The 19,608-nt window shown below is 39.1% G+C and overlaps 1 protein-coding gene across 1 annotated transcript in view; it reads right to left on the bottom strand.

Moving 5' to 3' along the window:
• KCNQ5 (potassium voltage-gated channel subfamily Q member 5) overlaps positions 1-19,608 on the bottom strand; it is a 516,838-nt gene that overhangs the window by 83,841 nt on the left and 413,389 nt on the right. Inside the window, exons 6-7 of the mRNA XM_047102198.1 lie at positions 10,011-10,121; positions 3,633-3,728 (exon numbers count right to left, since the gene is read on the bottom strand). Coding sequence (XP_046958154.1) covers positions 3,633-3,728; positions 10,011-10,121 — 207 coding nt within the window. The remainder of the gene's footprint in view (positions 1-3,632; positions 3,729-10,010; positions 10,122-19,608) is intronic.

A 19,608-nucleotide genomic window follows, 5' to 3' on the forward strand; every position in this document is an offset into this window, starting at 1 on the left:
TTGGCATGCATTTCCATAATGATTAGTGATGTTGAGCATCTTTTCATGTGTCTGTTGGCCATCTGTATGTCTTTGGAAAAATGTCTATTCAGGTCCTCTGCTGATTTTTTAATAGGATTGTTCGGGTTTTTTGGTGTTAAGTTGTATAAGTTTTTTATATATTTTGGATATTGCCTCCTTATTAGACACATCATTTGTAAATACCTTCTCCCATTTTAAGCAGGCTGCTTTTTCATTTTGTTGATGGCTTCCTTTGCTGTGCAAAAGCTTCTTACTTGTACAAGTTTAATTACTGATTACAATATATATTACACAGCCCAGTTCCATACAATGAGATTCTAGATCTTGAAGCAAAACTGTTCAGTCAGACTCTTTACTTTTCATGGGTTACCTGAGAGGAAGGCCTTATCTTGCTTTATCTGTGGATATATAAATACCTCTGGTCCAAAGATTTGCTGCAAGAGTAGTAATCTGTTTTCAAGTTCAACTGCAAATTGTTTTTGCACAATTTAGTAGTTGATAAGTTAGATCAGGGAATTTTCTCCAATACTCTCTATATCTGTCTTGTACAATATGGTAGCCAGTAGCCATCATATTGCTACTGACCACTTGAGATATGGCTAGTGCCTTTGAGGAATTGAATTTATGAATTAAATAGCTACATGTAGCTACTGGCAACTGTATTGGGCATCATAGTTCTATATTATTACAAGGGATTCATGCATGAGAAATGCCTCAAAGGGCTCACTTTTCTTTTTATTATTTTTTTTAAAGTTTATTTTTTGAGAGAGAGACAGAGAGAGAAAGAAAGAGAGAGCACAAGCAAAGGAGGGACAGAAAGAGAGAGGGAGATACAGAATCTGAAGCAGGCTCCAGGCTCTGAATGGTCAGCGCAGAGCCTGATGCAGGGCTTGAACCCATGAAACATGAAATCATGACCTGAGCCGAACTTGGATGTTAAACCGACTGAGCTACCCAGGTGCCCCAAAGGGTTCAGTTTCTAACAGAAGAGCTGATATTTTAAAATGTTTTTTGATATAGAGTTCCACTTTAATATCCAGAATTATCAAGAATATGTGCCTAGAAGTGGTTGTATTTTGAGTATGTGTTGATTGAGAAAATATACAATAAAAAAGTTAATAAATACTTTAGCAAGGATTTTAAATGAATTTAAACTTTATTTTTGATAACAGTATCTACAGTATCCTGGGAGCAAGTAGTCTAGATATGGGGAAAATATATGACTGGTTCCATAGGTAGACATATATGATTAGTGCCTGGATAGATGTAAGGAACTCATAGAATAATGTCTGCATTCACAAGTTGGAAAACATTGTTCTAGAATTAAAAGATGAGAGGTAAATTAAAGATAATTAAAAGATAAAAATAGTAAGAAGAAAAATTCATTGAAAGTGTGTTAATACCTCATAACCAGTTAAGAATCACCAAAGGCTGAACGGCTATCTGGGCCTCAGGTATTTTGTGTGCATACTAAAATGTGTGACATTTGTTTTAATTATGGTGATTATCTACTTGGTTTCAGATCTTAAAATTCTACTGCGTAAGGATCTTTTTATTTACAAAAACAAAATTTATCTTTAATGCTTTTTTAAAACCTAAAAATTAAAAAAATAGAGACTCTCAGTGATTTGCGTTAGAAGTCATGTCCAATGGTTTGTCAATAGTTGTAGAATAGTTTGATTTAAAAATTAATACTTATTGGGGCACCTGGGTGGCTCAGTTGGTTAAGTGTCCAACTTGGCTCAGGTCATGAGTTCGAGCCCCGCATCAGGTTCTCTGCAGTCAGCACAGAGCCTGCTTTGGATCCTCTGTTCCCCTCTCTGTGCTCCTCCCCCACTTTCATTCTCTTTCTCTCTCAAAATAAATAAACATTAAAAAGTTAATACTTATTTTGTCATTAGATACAAAAAGATGTCCTTCATGATATAACTGAACGGCCCTCCCCTGCTTCTTTCCCTTGTTCCATTTCTGTTGGAGGTACTGCATATCATAGCCATGGGCAAAGGCTAAAGATAGGGTTATGTAGTAGCTATCTCCCAGCAACCCACCCACTTAAACCTACAATCTAAATGAAAACAGTATCTTGTCACTAGTAGGAATTTATCCAAAGGATACAGGAGTGCAGATTCAAAGGGGCACATGTACCCCAATGTTTATAGCAACACTTTCAACAATAGCCAAATTATGGAAAGAACCTAAATGTCCATCAACTGATGAATGGATAAAAAAGATGTGGTTTATATATACAATGGAATACTACTTGGCAATGAGAAAGAATGAGATCCTGCCATTTGTAGCAACGTGGATGGAACTGGAGGGTATTATGCAAAGTGAAATAAGTCAGTCAAAGAAAGACAGATATCATATGTTTTCACTCATACGTGGAACTCGAGAAAGTTAACAGAAGACCATGGGGGAAGGGAAGGTGAAAAAATAGTTACAAATAGAGAGGGAGGGAGGCAAACCATAAGAGACTCTTAAATACAGAGAACAAACTGAGGGTTGATGGGGGTGGAGTGGGGGAGAGGGGAAAACGGGTGATAGGCACTGAGGAGGGCACTTGTTGGGATGAACACTGGGTGTTGCTTGTAAGTGATGAATCAATGGGAATCTAGCCCCAAAACCAAGAACACACTGTATACAGTAGCCAACTGCAGCCAACTTGACAATAAATTATATTAAAACAACAACAACAACAATAACAACAACAACAACAACAGTGTGTTGTTACTACAACATGAAGAGAAATCTCCTGACATCTCAGATCACCACCCCAAAACCCTTCAGTTTAGAAGTTCTGCATCTCCCACTGCTTGGCAGAAAGGGAAACAATTTCAGGCTGTATAATCATTGTCTGCATAATTAAATACCAACTTCACGGTATGGATTTAGAGAAGAATATATTTTGTGATTCTCAGGCAACCTGGTTTTAGGATGGTTCTATTCTCAAAAGATATAAATGGCAATGGGAAAAGCATTCCTTTTTAAGCCTGAAGCAAACCCTGAGATATTGAAAAGAGAATGAAATGTTAAACAACCTTATATTATGAGTTAGTTTCAAATAATATGCTTATTAGTTCATATTCTCAAACATTGACATATTCCATAATCCCACCAGCTCTTAAGATATTCAAGTTATTGCTCTAATGATGGCATTAAAAACAATCTCATGGGCAGTAAACCTTGACATCCTGAACAAATATGCTGTTCTTCAGAACAGTAGCACACATCTGCCTGGAGAAAGTAATCGCAATGCAGGGAAGAATCCCATGTTCTGCTCTATCACTTAACGATCAATTATGTTTCATCAAGTAATTCGCAAGACATATTAGGTCATTCCAGGAGCAACACAACTGCTAACCTCTCCATGGCCTTGCTGGCATGGTTAATAAATCTGAGCAATACACGGGCCATTTGCTGAAAATATATATAGTCGGGAGGGGGGAACATTTGCCCAAATCCAAGACTGTACATTAAGTTCCAATTTCATTTTTTTACAAACAAAACAAATCAGAAGCTCTACTAAGCACTGAAGCACAAAGACTGGAAAATGACCCGGCAAGCGCTTACAGTGACAGATGTTGCCATCAACCTATTACATTGACATTCACCTGAATGAGGTTGGCAGCTGGGTTCCTTCTTTTCTCAAAGTGTTTCTGGCGGTGCTGTTCTTGTACTTTTAATGCAAAACCCGAGCCAAGAATGCCCTGGAACAAAATACAAAAATAGTTCTTAAATTTTTTTCAAAAGGACTGTTAAGCAATATAAATATTAAAAAAAAAACCTCAAATGAGTCTAAGGAAAGACAAACACTATTCAACCTGTTCGTAAACATATTACTTATTAAAACAAACACTATTTACCTTTTGTATGATACCACTGGCAATGGCAAGTTGTGGGGCAAGACTGCCAAGAAATGTAACAACTTTTGTTCTTTAGTAAATCAACCAGGCAATGCCATTTATTATTTCTTACAGTATGGTAAGAGGCATTACAATTACAAATAAAAATCACAATTTTTAAAAATGTTTTTTGTGTGACCTTCTCTGTGACACTTCTTTATATGTTAGAGGAAATTCCCCATTTGGAATTAGGGGATGTGATAGAATTCAGAGGCTAGGAATTCTGGTTTTGGGCAGAGGTGGATTTAAAATTTGGGACAGTTTGAAGTCTCACTACTGTGGACATGGGAGTTTTTCTAGCACTTTGATGATACTATGAAATTTTATATTTTCCATTCTTGAAATGGTGGGGTATTTTTAAAATCTGTCCCAGCTTAATTCTCTACGATGCTATAATTCTACGCCTACCCAAGTAGAGTGAAAGGGGTGGGGGGAGATAGTTATCCAGACACTCAGTTTTGAAGACAAAGTTTTCCATTTTGCCTGTTTATACAATAAAGACAAGAGCTTGGGTTATTGCAAAGAACATTCTTACTTCCCTGAGTTTTAATCTCACACTTTTAGCATTCCTTACCTTTCTGGTTTTAGCTCACTTTTTCAGATTTTGGAGTTAGTCAGACTAGTATGTGTCTCCTATGTTTATATTAGTACTTTTGGCTGGTTTGCCTCCTTCTGCTTATCATTTTGATCTGCTAGAATCCTGGCTCTTTGAAATGCCTCCCTCTTTTCAGTTTGCTCTGGTCTAACATTTGTGGAATCAAGATGCTTTGTTTCAGTCTTGGGCTGGCTTTTGGAGCTTGCTAAATTAAGTCTCTAGGCTTTGTTCATAAGTTTCCACTTTATTGGCATGGGACGTGGATCTCTACTGCTTTCAAGTCTGTGGCTTTTACTTGCTAGCTATAAATTATTACCTTTTTATTAAACTTCAAGGAGTCTAACTCTTAAGCTAGAGATGGATGTCTTATAAGCACTGAGTCAGTATTTGCTGTAGATAGGGAATGGTTGTTTTTCTTTTCATATATATATGTTTACTTATTCATTTTGCAAGAGAGAGAAGGGGAGGAGGGGCAGAGAGAGAGAGAGGGAGAGAGAAACCCAAGCAGGTTCTGCGCTATCAGTGAGATCATGAACTCATGAACTGTGAGATCATGAGCTGAGCCAAAATTGAATGCTCAACCAAATGAGCCACCCAGGCACCCCATTTTTATTTATATTTTCAAAGTAGCTCAAAGATGGTATAAGCTACCTAGGCAAGTGGTGGGTTTCTCATCTTTAGAAGGTGTGAAGTCTCGGCTGGATGACAATTTGACCAAGATATATTTGGGCTCTAGATCACCTTTAATGCCCCCTTCTTATCTTACATATTACAATTCTGAGCACATCTGTGACAATAGCCAGATAATCAGTAATACAATTATGTTTAAAATACAGTTACATGATAATACTGCTTGCTATTAATGAGCAATAATCTTCATTATTAATTAGGATGAATGACTGTACCGTGAAATTAGAAATTACATTATAGGTTCTGTTTTCCATCTGCCTTTTTTTGTGATTGTCTCATGCTGTCTAAGATCTTCATTAGGCTGAGGATGCACAAACCAAACTTCGTGCAAACTTAAAAACCTGGTCCGTATGGTCTTGTTTGTCAATTTAAACAACATTTCCCTCCATGTAGAGGTTATAAAAATGGCCTTCCAACTCTAGTCACTCATAACTCCTAAATTTTTTACTGCTATTTGAAGTGACTTAGGAAAGATTTATTTATTTTCCTTTTAATGTTATTTTTCCTGAAGCACATACATGTAAGAAAATAGAAGGCATTAGAGTATATTACATATTTGTTATATGTATTGTGTGTACATACATTACATGCATAGGGCACATAATCCACTCATGGAGCATAATTCAGATTTTGTAGACATTAAATTAACAGTAATAGCTACCATTTTTTGGTATTTATTATGTGCAAATGAGGTTTAAATGTAAATCCCTTTTGGAAAATAAAGACAGGCCTAGCACAAACTCAGCATTTGCCAAACAAACTAAAATGTGCTAAAAATCACACTGGCATTGCTTAGAAATATATATTAGTAGTTGGCAAATGTTTGCTACATATCTCTTGTGCCAGACTGTACATTACAACAGTTATTAAACCAGGTCTGCTCATTGTCTCATTATGGCTCCATTCCAATTTTCCTCCACCTCTCTACACAGCTCAGTGAACCTCAGTAGAAGTCTGTTAAAATAAAGTTCATTATGTTATATATACATATAATATACACACATATATATGTATACATATATAAAACTTATGGGATATATATAAATATATTATATATCTATAACTTATGGGATATATATATGTTATCTATGTATATAATCCATGTGCCATGCCTTCAAATAGCAACATCAATAAAATGAAACTTCATAGAAATTGACTTCTGTTGGGGTGCCTGAGTGGCTCAGTTGGTTAAGCGTCTGACTTCAGCTCAGGTCATGATCTCATGGTTTGTGAGTTTGAGCCCCGTGTCGGGCTCTAATGCTGACAGCTCAGAGCCTAGAGCCTGCTTCGGATCCTGTGTCTCCCTCTCTCTCTGTCCCTTCCCCACCCGTTCTCTCTCTCTCTCAAAAATAAATTAACATTAAAATTAAAAAAAAAAATTGACTTTTGTTTTCTTTCATTGCCTAAGATCACATGACTTAAATTTTTAGGTTTTATGTTTTAGTGCTATGTTGAGAAGTATTACATAAACATCAAGTACAAAGAAAATATGTTTGGTAAACATTTAAGTATCTATCCCTTTTTATCTCCCAGATTAAAGGAGCTTAATGTAGTGCAGAAGGACAGGCTACACTGAAAGATACACTTAGCAGGAAGGAAGGGAGTGTCCTAAAGAAGGGAAAGGCCTGCACCTTAGGGCCACGCTGAGGAGCTGACTGCTTCTGTCTGCTCATTAGCTTAGGGACGCTGTGGGCCTCAAGGAAAGTGATCTTCCAGTGGAGTTTGGAAGGGTAGTTATATGGCTCTATGATATGCAGAAGAGTCCTTCTGCTTTGAAGAAAGATGGGGAAAGGCTCTTCTCTTTCTTGGTCCTTGGTTTCCTGGGTGGGAGGAAACCCAACCAGGGATGGCTCACGTCTCACCTCTAAGTTTCCTAGCAAAATGTGCTCTCCTAAATCTCAATCATACAACACTGTTGCCAGCAGGCACACAAGACATAATGGTATTTCCAGCCACTTTTTTTAAAGGTATATATGGACCATTTAGTTTTTTCTTTTTTAAAGGTATATATGGACCATTTAGTCTTTCATTCAGTAAATATGAGGTTGCAATAAAAGATATATGGTAAGCCAACGTTTCTTGGAATTGTTAGGGAGTGTTCTGTGCAAGCAAGTTTCTCAGATTTCCAACACATATATATTTTTTTAACGTTTTATTTATTTTTGAGAGAGACAGAGTGCGAGTTGGGGAGGGGCAGAGAGAGGGAGACACAGAATCTGAAGCAGGCTCCAGGCTCTGAGCTGTCAGCACAGAGCCCGACATGGGGCTCGAACCCACGAACCGTGAGATCATGACCTGAGCTGAAGTCAGACACTTAACTGACGGAGCCACACAGGCGCCCCCCCTTTTTTAACATTTTATTTAGATTTCCAACACATATTAATTTAATTTGCATATCTGAAAATTGTAATCACTTTATTGGGAAACATTTCCAAGCATAACAACTTAGTGTCTGACCTCTAACCTAACAGAATAACACAATTTAACCTTCCTGTGATAGTCCAGAGTTTCCTTATGGGGACTGGTATTTTGCTGTGCTGGATACGGCCAGTTTCCAGAGATGGGTTGACCCTAACACTAATGGGCCCCAGGTCCTTACAGATTTTGAACACTCGTGTTTGCTTGCTTCTTACAAATATTTTCCCCTTCTTTTGTTGTTAGTTTTCCACCATCTCTTCCCATTATACTGTTTGTTCAATCAGTGGACCTCTGCCTTTGCTGTTTATAATCTTCAGAGAATTGTAAAACTATGTAGCTCAGCTTATCAGAATTTTCTCTAAATTAAGAACAGGTTATGATTTAGGTTTCAAGAGGCTCTCCTATGAGGACTACACATACACTGTTGTCAATTTTAATAGCCCAGAAGTTGCCTGCTTCTTTGTTTACAGTTTTTCACTGGATCACACAGGTTGTTTTATATGTGGTCTCAGGATAAGTATAGACACTAAAGCAGCAGTATTTTGGTAAAAAAACCCAAGAACGTATTTATTGTTTCTAAAGGTATTTTCATGTGGGGAATTTGATTACTGAATGAGTCTCTGCTCTGTTATGGATTGTTGAGTTTGCCAGATGAGTTGATTCTGGATAAGTGAGATTTTTTTTTGACTCTCCTTGATTTTGTCATTTCACAACAGAAAACAATACATCTAGATTCATACATAAAAGGGGAGACAAAATTCATGAAGGTTTTCTACATGGCAAGCATTAGACTTATATCACCATATTGCTCTTGACAAAATTTCTGTGGGTGCAATAATTCTTCTTCTGTTATATAGATCAAGAAACATACCCCATGTTACTATTATTGGCTGAACTGTAGCCCTCTGAAATTCCTATGCTGGAATCCTAATTCCCAGTACTTTAGAATGTGACTTTATTTGGAGATAAGGTCTTTACAGAAGTAATCAAGTTACAATGAAGTCATTAGGATGAGCCCTAATATGATATGACTGGTGTTTTTATGAGAGGAAGTTTGGACATAGACATGTACAGAGGGAAGACAATGTGAGGATACAGGGAGAAGACTGCTATCCGTGAACCAAGGAAAGATGTCTGGAACAGATCCTTCTCTCATGCTCCTCAACAAGAACCAACCTTGCTTGCCCCTTGATTTTGGACTTCTAGATTCCAGAACTGTGAGACAATAAATTTCTGCTGTTTAAGTCACCCAACCTGTGATGTCTTTATAGCGGCCCTGGCAAACTAATATAGTCGCATGGGTGTACGTGACAAAACCAGGTAGTATGTGGCTTTAAATCCAAGCCAAGATCTAATGCTCAAGTGTATGCATAGTCTTTTCGGTGTCTTCTCTGTGGTCTCGTATGGTCTGGGGCAGAACCAGCCAGTCAATCTAAAGTTGGGGTCTGGCCATGGGAACGACATGAGTGTCCTCTGCACTCATTCACTGGCAGAGATGAAGCCCTGTGAGCCAAAGGCTGGGATGCTGAAAATCCCTAATCCCTTGGCTTCCTGTGGAGGGATGCTCTGGGGTCTCTGCTCAGCAGAGACCGTGATGCCACTCACGGATAAGTACAGAGCAAGAGTGTCTGGAGCAAGAGTGAAGTTATTGTTCCTTAAGCATGCCTGCTGCTACACTGTAACCCTCCTTTTTGTTGGCTCTCTTCCCCTATAAGAGGTGGAGTGAGCAAAGTGAGAATTTGGGGATGGAGGCAAATTGTAATATTTTGACCAGCTGCCTTTACAAAAACAAGAGGATAAAATGATCAGAGAGTAAGCATCATCCATTAAGGAGAAAATAATCAGAGGCTTGGGAGAAGATAAATGTGCTCTTCATTCTGATAAGATGCAGAAGCTGTTCACTAAGAAAAATCAGTGATGGTGACAGAAAGAATAAATCGTCTGACACATTGAAACCCTTTAAGGTCATATGCTTTTCACTCAAATGGATCTGAAGAGGTAATATTCCACTTATCACATCCAGCTCTTAAGCAGCACATGTTATAAGCCAAATTGGAGAGATCAGTTTAAAAACAAGATATCTTTAAATCTTTATGCATATTTTAAATGTATTAGTAGCACATTGAATGAGAGGTGATGCCTTCTGAATTATTATTTGGTCATAAAGACCAAAGGGCATAAAACTCTCAGGTTAAGTATCTCCAAGGGAAGACCATATTTCACAAATTTTCCAACTAGATGTATGTATAAAAGTCAACATTATATTAATAAAATTATATCTGTAGCGATATAGATATGTTCCGGGCACACCAATTTGTGAAAGCTCATGCTAATAAACCTCTAAGATCTAATTTAAACTGTTTTATTTCTGCAAAGATACTCACGGCAGGAAGTGCAAAGAAAGAAATGCCAAGGAGTGCAAAGCCTGCAGAAAGCAATCTTCCCAGCCAAGTTAGGGGAGTTTTGTCTCCATAGCCAATCGTTGTCAATGTAATCTAAAAACAAAATAAATAGAACGTGCAGCTTAAGTACTTGAGAGGAAAGTTAGGACCTATGAACAGGAGGCAAAGCAACGTTTCCACTAAATCATTATTCAACAAGCCTTGTTGGCGCATTTTATTACTGTGCTTTAATTTTCCGTGACGCATAACAGAGCTTCTCTTTGTTTAAGGAAGGGAATAACCTACATACTTGTTCCTCCCTTATAACACAATTTTCCATCTTTTCTAAGTGTTTCCAAGGAAAGGTTATTTAAATAAGCGGATAACCATCAGAGATACAGAAATGATAGCACCATGGATTTAGGACTGGATCAGTACACAAAACAATAATTTATGTTAATTAAGGCTGTCTATTTATTACCTTGGCAGGCATTTCCTGGAGGTCTGGTGTGTGCAAGGTACGTGTTATGATTTGTAGTGGAACAAAAATTAGAGGTACGTAGTTCTTGTCCTAAGATATTTACGGCACAAGAGGGGAGACACGTCACACACAAATCATTAAAACACGAAATAGGGCAAGACAGCTACTATGATGGATGCACAAATAATCTGCTAAGCGGATTCAAAGAACAGATTGATTGTTTCCAGCTTGGAGGGGGTGGGGGAGGCGGTCAAGGAGGCTTTGAAGGAGAAGCAATATTTTGCGAGGCAAAAATGATACAGAGGGTGATCTAGGGTGGGAAACAGGTGACCAGCTGCACAGCAGTGAGAACAAATATGGTAGGTTCTAGAAAGTATGAGTTGTTTAGTTGGGTTGGAGCATGGTGGGTCTTAAGAGGATTAGTGGAAGAGGAGATTAACTAAATATGCTATTGCTAGATCAGGGAGTGTCTTTGAAAAACGATATTTGGATCATGTCTCTCCCATGATCAGACTGCTCCAGGATCTTCCCATGCTTCTTAGAACAAAGTCCCAGCTCCTCTCCAGGGCCCATGAGGTTGTGCACGATCTGGAAGAATGATGGCGCAAGTGAACTGGAACAGTGGCAATGAGGCTGTATGGGAGTGCAAAGTAAAGAGACATGCTTATGAAGTTCAATAGAAATGCATTTGTTAATCATCTGGGATGAAGGGGAAGACTAAGTCAACTAGGACTTAAAAATTTTAAGAAGACAGCTCCAGTATAAATAGAAATATGATGAGAAAAAGAAGATTTTGGAGCAAAGATAGAGAGTTTGGTTTTGCAAATAAGTGCTTTTTAAACATTTTTTAAATGTTTATTTATTTTTGAGAGAGAGAGAGGACACATACCATGTGAGCATGGAGGGGCAGAGAGAGGGAGACACAGAATCCAAAGGAGGATCCAGGCTCTGAGCTGTCAGCATAGAGCCCAACGTGGGGCTCGAACTCACAAAACACAAGACCATGACCTGAGCCGAAGTCAGATGCTTAACCAACAGAGCCACCCAGGCACCCTGCATAAGTGGTTTTTAAATGTTAGTATGCCTCTGATCTAGAAATGTCGAGCAGGAAATTGATATAGAGAACTTGAGTCTTGAAAGACAGAGACTGGGTTTGGCATGAGATTTGGATTTTAGAGTCAGGCACAGGATGATTATTGAAACTTTGTGAATAAATGAGATTGCAAAGTGTGCAAAGAAAGGGTCCAAGGACACCTCAGGAAATAGACATTTAAGGGATGGAAGGGAAAGGAGTCAGAGAAGAATAAATATCTTAAAAAGTAAGGGAACTAGAAATGGGTAAAATACATGGAAACTCAATGAAGAAGAGAGAGTTTCATAAGGGACCAGGTGATCCCTGGTATCACAGTCTCATAGAAAACAAGGAGAATGAGGACTGAGAAAAAAGATACTGGTTATGGAGATAGATAGTCACTGATTTCTAGGAAAGTGGTTGCTTTGGTCTTATCATCCTACCTGGGTTTTGAAGGAGGGGTTACATTTGAGAGACAGAAATGATAGAAGGAGATGATGCTTCGTGATGCCAGACCTTTCAGAAACTTACAGCTCAGCTGATAAGCCCTTCCTAGCTTTCTTCTCTCCTCATTTCCATGAGGTATCTTTGGTGGCTCCCCTTATGTGGGACCTCCTATGCTAATCAAACTTTGACTATTGGATTCTTAAGGTTTAATTCTGGGTCTTTCTCTCTTTTAAAAAATTCTATTCTTCTCTCACTTTCCTTTCTCTTCTATCCCATTTATTTCTGTCTCTTCCCAGGTGATCTTAAGTGTTCTCATGGATTTAAATTTTTATGGTGAACACACCAATTTATACCTTCAGGCAAGATTCTTTTGGGCTCTAGATTCACATATGTACAGTTGATATTTCAATTTGGATGACACACAGTCATTTAAACTTTGCATGTTTAAAACAGAGCACTTATCGCCCCCAAAGCTGTAACTCCCCCAAATGTATCCCTTCCCATCCTAATCAAGGGCACCACCATCCACCCAGTTGCTCATGTCAGAAGTCTCAGTTGTCCTCATTTCTTGTTTCCCTCACTCCTCTCCCTGAATCTGTCAAGTCCCATGGATCCTATTACCCAAAAATACTGCAAATTCATCCCTTGTGCACTGTCTTCCCTGCCACCATGATAGGCCAGGCTTCTGCAGCAATGTCTTAATTGCTATCTCTGCTTTTGCTTTTGATTTCCTCCAGTTCCTTCTCCCAAACCTGTGAGGGAAATTATTTTGTTACTTCCTTTTAAAAATCCTTCAATGGCTATTCACTGAATCCAGAATAAATTCTAAGCTCCTAACTATGGGCCTACCTGATCTAGTCTCCACCTGCCTCTCCAAGATGATTCCGGTTTCACCCTTGCTCACTATACTTTATTCACAATGTCCTTTCAACTCCTCAAACAGGCCAGGCTATGTCTGCCACAGTTCCTTTGCATGTCTTGTTTCCTCAGCCAGAATTGTTTTTCTCCCCACCCTTCCCAGGGTTTCTTCTCATTCTTCAAGTCTTATCCAAAATACTCCATTGTCAGAGAGGTCTCCCCTACCCACTCTGTCTACAATGGGGCCTCCAGTCACTTTCTATTGCAGCCCCTTGCTTCTTAATATCACTTACCATAAGTGATAGATTTCTGTATGTTTCTTTGGGGAGGGATCTCTATTTCCTTTACCAGAACGGAAACTGTTTCTTTACTCTGTTATCTCTCTAACATCTAGCATGAGTAAATTAAGTAAATTATGTAAATATTGAATCCTTTCAAGAACACTGGCAACAAATGGAGTGAGAAAAATAGGGCAAGAGCTCCCAGAAACCTCTGACTTGAAGGCAGGCTTTCTAGGATGTATTTGTGCATGTCTGAAGAAAGATTGAGGCTGACAGGGGGGAAGACTGGTAGCTTTATACAGGGTAAGGCAACCGTGGAGGAAGGAACATGGGATCAAGGGTACAGTTGGAATGGTTAGCCTTGGCAGTATGGAAGAACACCTCTTCCCCCATGGGGAAAAGATGGGGACACAGTGTGAATGAAGAGCAGCACTGAGGATGCTTGAGATGGTCATCTTCAATTCCAGTGAAAGAGAGGGTGGGATCAGCCATGGGGAGCAAAAGGCTTAGAGCAGGGAAAAGGCTTGGGGCTGTGACAGTGTGACAGGGTGTCAAGGACAGATCAATAAGTGGTCTACAGAGTGGGGGAGGCTCATCCAAGGTTGGAGAGAGGGAGTTTGTAGTAGAACCTAGTAGTCAAGTTAATCACACATCACCAGCGTTACCAGTGGTGGGGCTCTCAAAAGAATTCCTTGAGATTGCAGAAAAAATATTCAATTTTAACATTTTTAAAAAGTTTATTTATTTATTTTGAGAGAGATGGAGACAGCATGAGTGGGGAAGGGGCAGAAAGAGAGGGAGACAAAGAATCCCAAGCAGGCTCTGTGCTGACAGTGCAGAGCTGGATGTGGGGCTCTGACTCACGAAACCCCGAGATCATCACCTGAGCTGAAACCAAGAGTTGACTGAGCCACCCAGGCACCCCTTGCCTCAATTTTATTATAGGTTCCTAATCTTAAAATACCTGGGAAAGTTTTTAACCTATAAATTTTCTGCAAAGTAGCTTAATCCTTTTACAGCAGTTTAATAATAAATTAAAGGAGATATTTCATGGTTTGGTCACAGCAATAATGGTAAACTTTACATTCTAATAATACAGTAGTCCCCCTTATCCACAAGGGATGCATTCTAAGACCCCCAATGGATGCTTGAAGCCACACTTAGTACTGAACCCTATATATGCTGTTTTTTCCTATACACATATATCTATGATAAAGTTTAATATGTAAATTAGGTACAGTAAGAGATTAACAACAATAATAAGAAGAACAGTTATAACAACATACTGAAAGTTATGTGAATGTGGTGGTCTCTCTTGAAATATTATCCTCACCCTTCTTGTGATGATGTAAGATGATAAAATGCCTACGTGATAAAATGAGGTGAGGTGAATGAGGTAGGTATTGTGAAGTAGTATTAGGCTACTACTGACCTCTGACCAAACACAGAAGGAGGACCATCTACTTCCCAAGGGCAGATTGACTGCAGGTAACTGAAACAGCGGAAAGAGAAACCAGGGATAAGGGGGAACTACCCTGCATTTAAGTTATTCTCATTGACTCATCCCTCAGAGAGCGTTTTTTTGTTTGTTTTGTTTTGTTTTGTTTTGTTTTAAATCACTGCCTCTAACTCTGAAGAATGAGACATGGCAAAGTGATGATGTACTCAGTATTTCATTGTGAGTAGAGAAGAATGCCTGTTCTATCTCGTTCTGGATTTATAATTGCCCTCCCTCTTACATGTGTCCTTTTTCAGGGAGAAAAGAATGCTTCAACTCTGGGAGCTGCCCCCTGGAGCCCCATGGGGATGGCAAAGACTCTGCTCACCTCTCTGCACTCCGGTTCAGGCTTCCAGACCACCCACCTTCTCTCTGCACTTGGTGCAGGCTTCCAATGACCATGTTCCACTGCCTGCAGGTGGCTGGAAAGACGGCAGCCAAGCTCAGGTGCGACAACTTCCTCCACTCCAATTTCAAAGTCTCTCAGGATGTTGCTTGGTTGAAAGCATAGAGGCCTTTTGTTGCCAAGCCGGGCTTGGGGAGGATCTGGCAACAGGGTGGCAGTTTTGTCTCAGTCCATTCTGGGGAGTGGGCTGGTGGGAGTTGCCTTTGTTTTGTGCCTGGTGGGAGTGTGTCTTTTTTTATGGCTGCAAAGGGGGCAACTGGGCTCCTTGATAGTTAACAGACAGGTAGCATCAGGGATGAAAATGTGACATTTCTAAAATGCACATACATAAAAAGATGTGAACTTCTTTATGAATTCACACTGACCCATCAGCTTGATCGGCTGCTGGCTTTCTAAGCAGTAACTGGTACATGCGATGAAACCATCCTCCAATGAGGCCTACATAGCTGTTTATTGATTTTCAGAACTTTTAGGTCAAGCTGTCCTTGAAGTACTGGTGTGTCCCCTTGGAAAAGTACAACTACATTATGTTTCTCTTCTTTTCCTAGCATCTGGAACGCCCTGCTAGTGATTATCAGCTGATCCTTTGTACATGAACTGAGCAGCAGAAGCTCTTTCGGTGTTTATTTTTCCCACATTTGCACCAAACAATAAACCCATTTCTGTCTTCTAGAAATCTTGTGAATCTTCCAGTGGCTGAACGTAGTGACGACTAGTTTCATTTAGATCGAGATGCAGAAATGCTCTGGGGGAGCAGCCTGTCTCAGAGAAACTTGAGAGGGTGCGTATGTGATCTTTAGGGAATTGGAAGACATCCACCATATTGGACATCATTCCATTTTTTACCTACTTCCGGAGCTTACAAGAGATATGCTGGTTAACAAGTGCTGAATAGATTAAAAATTTAAAATGTATTTACATACGTACTTACACATTGATGATTGATTCCTACTCATTGACTTTTGACCATGGTGTTTACAATATCATTGGGAAGTTTGTGAAGTTTTGAATTTACTTATAAAATGAAAAGATAAGTTTAAAAACTTTCAAGTATCTCTTCCAGTGCAGTTTTAGGGAGATTACTACTTTCCTTAAGCGAAAGGATGTAATTTATTGCCACGTGTTGTGACCCGAGGTGGAAACTGGCAGATGCATTCTCAGGCTGTAGCCTGACAAGACAGATTAGGATCTGAGAGGGAATGGCCCACTGCACCCTGTCGCCCCTCCTCAGTTGACCTCAGGAATGCTGGTAGTTTGTGCCGTGTCTCCAGTCGGACTATCTACTGGAAGGTGATGTGGCAGCCGGGAACAGTTCAGATACATTTTTGCCCTCATCTTCCATATACTCAGTTGCAGCCATGCAGGTGAAAAAACATATTTTATGAAAAATCTGTGGGTTGCAAATGTTGGCATGGATATGTACTTGTAGTAGCAAAGGCAGACTGGGGGCTCCTTAGTGTGTTTAGTAACCCATAATTCTTCTTCAGGAATAATACTGCAACACAAATGTAAGTCTTGGCCCAAGCTTTCTTTTTTTTTTTTTTATTTTTAAAATTTAAATTCGAGGTAGCTAACATACAGTGCAATATTGGTTTCAGGAGTAGAATTCAATGATTCATCACTTAAATACAACACCTGGTGCTCACCATAACAAGTGTCCTCCTTAATACCAATACCTGTCATGCATCTAGCCCATCCTCCACCCACCTCCCTCCATCAATCCTCAATTTGTTCTCTATCTCTAAGAGTCTCTTATGGTTTCCCTCTCTGTTTTCTTTCCCCCACCCCTTCCAATATGCTTATCTGTTTTGTTTCTTAAATTCCACATATGAGTGAAATCATATGGTGTTTGTCTTTCTCTGACTGACTTATTTCAATTAGCATAATATATTCTAGCTCCATTCACGTCATTGCAAATGACAAGATTTCATTCTTTTTTTATGGCTGAGTAATATTCCATTAGATATATATATATACAATATGTATACACACACACACACACACACACACACACACACACCACATCTTCTTTATCCATTCACCAGTCGAGGGACATTTGTGACCCAAGCTTTTTTTCTTTTTCTTTTCTTTTCTTTTTTTGTGAGATAGCAGATGCTATGGTCAGATTACAATTTGGAAACTGATTAGGCTGTAGTTTTTTTTCTTTCAATAACAGAATTAATTCTAAACCAGTAAGTATAAACCCATCCTTCTCTTCCAGTAATAAATCAATAAACATTTATTGGTTTAACTTTGAGGATACAATTATGAATACTAGTTTATAGCTAATGTATTCATGTAAACAAACTAAAAACATACTATTTGTAGATTTCCAAAGCACAGTATCATTTCCATGTAAGGTGGTCTTTTATACGAGGATGATTCACATTAGCAGTTTGTGAACCATTAGATGAGAAAGGTTTTCCATCTGCAAACACTGAATCTCTTGTGGTGGTGGTATCATATCATTTGGGTTCTGTCGTGGCAGGCAGCTCAGGGCAATAGCATTTCATGTTGTTCTTCCAGGCTCATAGTCAAATATGTAATACCAGTAGTGACTAACATTTGTCCAGTGTCTGATAAAGCACATCTACGTGTCCTAATCTCATTTTAATACACACAACAACTTTGTATTTGGGTAATATTATTTTCTCAATTTTATAGAGAGAGTAAATGTTTGCTGAATACCACACTGAATCATAACAGTAGGGCTGGAAGCCAAGTTTCTTGACTGTAATTCTTCTGCTCTTTTCCAATAAGTATGTGCTCAACGTTTATGGAATAAATCTAAGCAAAAAATATTCAGAACCATGTGTGAGATGACGTTACTAAAGGAACAGACTTCTTAGGAAAGGCTTCCCCAAAGAGGCTTCTGACCAATATACTTCAAAGATCCGTGCCATCAGGGTAGGCACAGGGCTTGTAGATGCTCATGGCAGCTAGGATGTTTTGGTGGGTAGCAGCTTGGGTATGTGTGTTTCAGTGTTTGCTTGGTACTTGACAATGTTCTTGAATAGTTGGGGGTTGGTGTGTTGATTATCTTGTGGCCAAGTGAAGCTCTGATACATCAGACGGTGTATTGGTGGTGAGAAACAACTGTTAACTTTTATTTAATGGATCAGCACTGTGTCAGAAAACAACAGCTTAAAAAAGTGGCAGAAAACACTTTGTACTGTTGAACCCAGTCTAAAGAGGGTTGATTCCTGGTATTATCAAAGAAAAGGGTATTTTTGTTCATTTCACAAATTTACACCATTTCTTATTAATTAAAAATTTTTTTAATGTTTACTTACATGTGAGAGAGAGAGAGAGAGAGAGAGTGCGAATGGAAGGGGGCAGAGAGAGAGGGAGACACAGAATTGGAAGCAGGCTCCAGGCTCAGAGCTGTCAGCACAGAGCCCGACGAGGGGCTCAAACTCAGACTGTGAGATCATGACCTGGGCTGCAGTCAAGACGCTCAACCGACTGAGCCACCCGGGTGTCCCACACCATTTCTTATTCTTAGATTTTGCAGGGGGATGAAACTCATGGCATACATTTGGGCTGTACAACCTGCTGAGTGCACCATATATAGAGTCTTCTATATTATTTGCTTTCAGAAAGTCTGTAAGATTTTCAGCATAAGTTCTAGAAATAATACTTCTACATGCCTGAAGTAATCATTTCAAGCACACGGTCCCAGGTGGGGGTTGTGCTCAGATGGTTACTCCAGAATAGATTTATACTACCTGCTGCTGTATGCTTCTTAAAAAAAAAAAAGGCTACCCCATAACACTGTCTTCATCACAGAAATATCAGTAAATAGAGAACAAACTGGCCTTTGAGAACAGGTCATATCAGGCAATATTACTTCAGGAAGACCTGAACTTATGTTATTTCAGAATAAATCTAACCGAAAAGGAGAAAAATAGTAACAGGAAAGGAGATAATAATAGGAAATAACTCCAGGAAGACTTGTTCTTAAATTGTTTCAGAATAAATCTAAAGCAACCAAAAAGGAAGAAAATAATAATAGGAAATAATATTAAATGGAGCTACGCTTAACAATCAGAAGATCCTCTTTTCCTGTAGCTGTCAGTGCCTCAACCACCAGAGTTAAGTCCCCTTGCACCTTTTTTTACTTCCTCTGTCACAGATGTCCCTTTAGTTGCTACTTCAAAACCTAGAATATCTTTTCACTGTAACCCCCAATCCCCAAACCCCTTCTGTGCTTAAGCTGTGGGTCTGACATGAAGTACATAGCTCTTTGTTCTTTTTGTTATAAAGGTGTTTCCATCTAACATCCACAACGAAATGTCCATAGCAACAGTAGCTACCGTCTTTGGGCACTGGCTGCGGTCTTAGTCTTACTCCACTTAATGGGCTAGGTGTTGATATTCAATAGTATGGAATGTTTTCAGGGATCAGAGTTCTTTGAATTGCTATTGGCTTTGAGTAGCGCTGATCACACCATGAATTCCTCCCAAAAGTTGGCCTTGGAGATGGCCCTCACCATTTTCTTAATGAGAGAAGTTTAATATTTAATATTCAGAATCACTGGGATTTTGTATCCATAGAC

This window comes from Lynx rufus, unplaced genomic scaffold (assembly GCF_022079265.1).
Source record: "Lynx rufus isolate CCGP_SWC_20201006 ecotype Redwood Valley unplaced genomic scaffold, mLynRuf1.p SCAF_6, whole genome shotgun sequence".
NCBI lineage: Eukaryota > Metazoa > Chordata > Mammalia > Carnivora > Felidae > Lynx > Lynx rufus.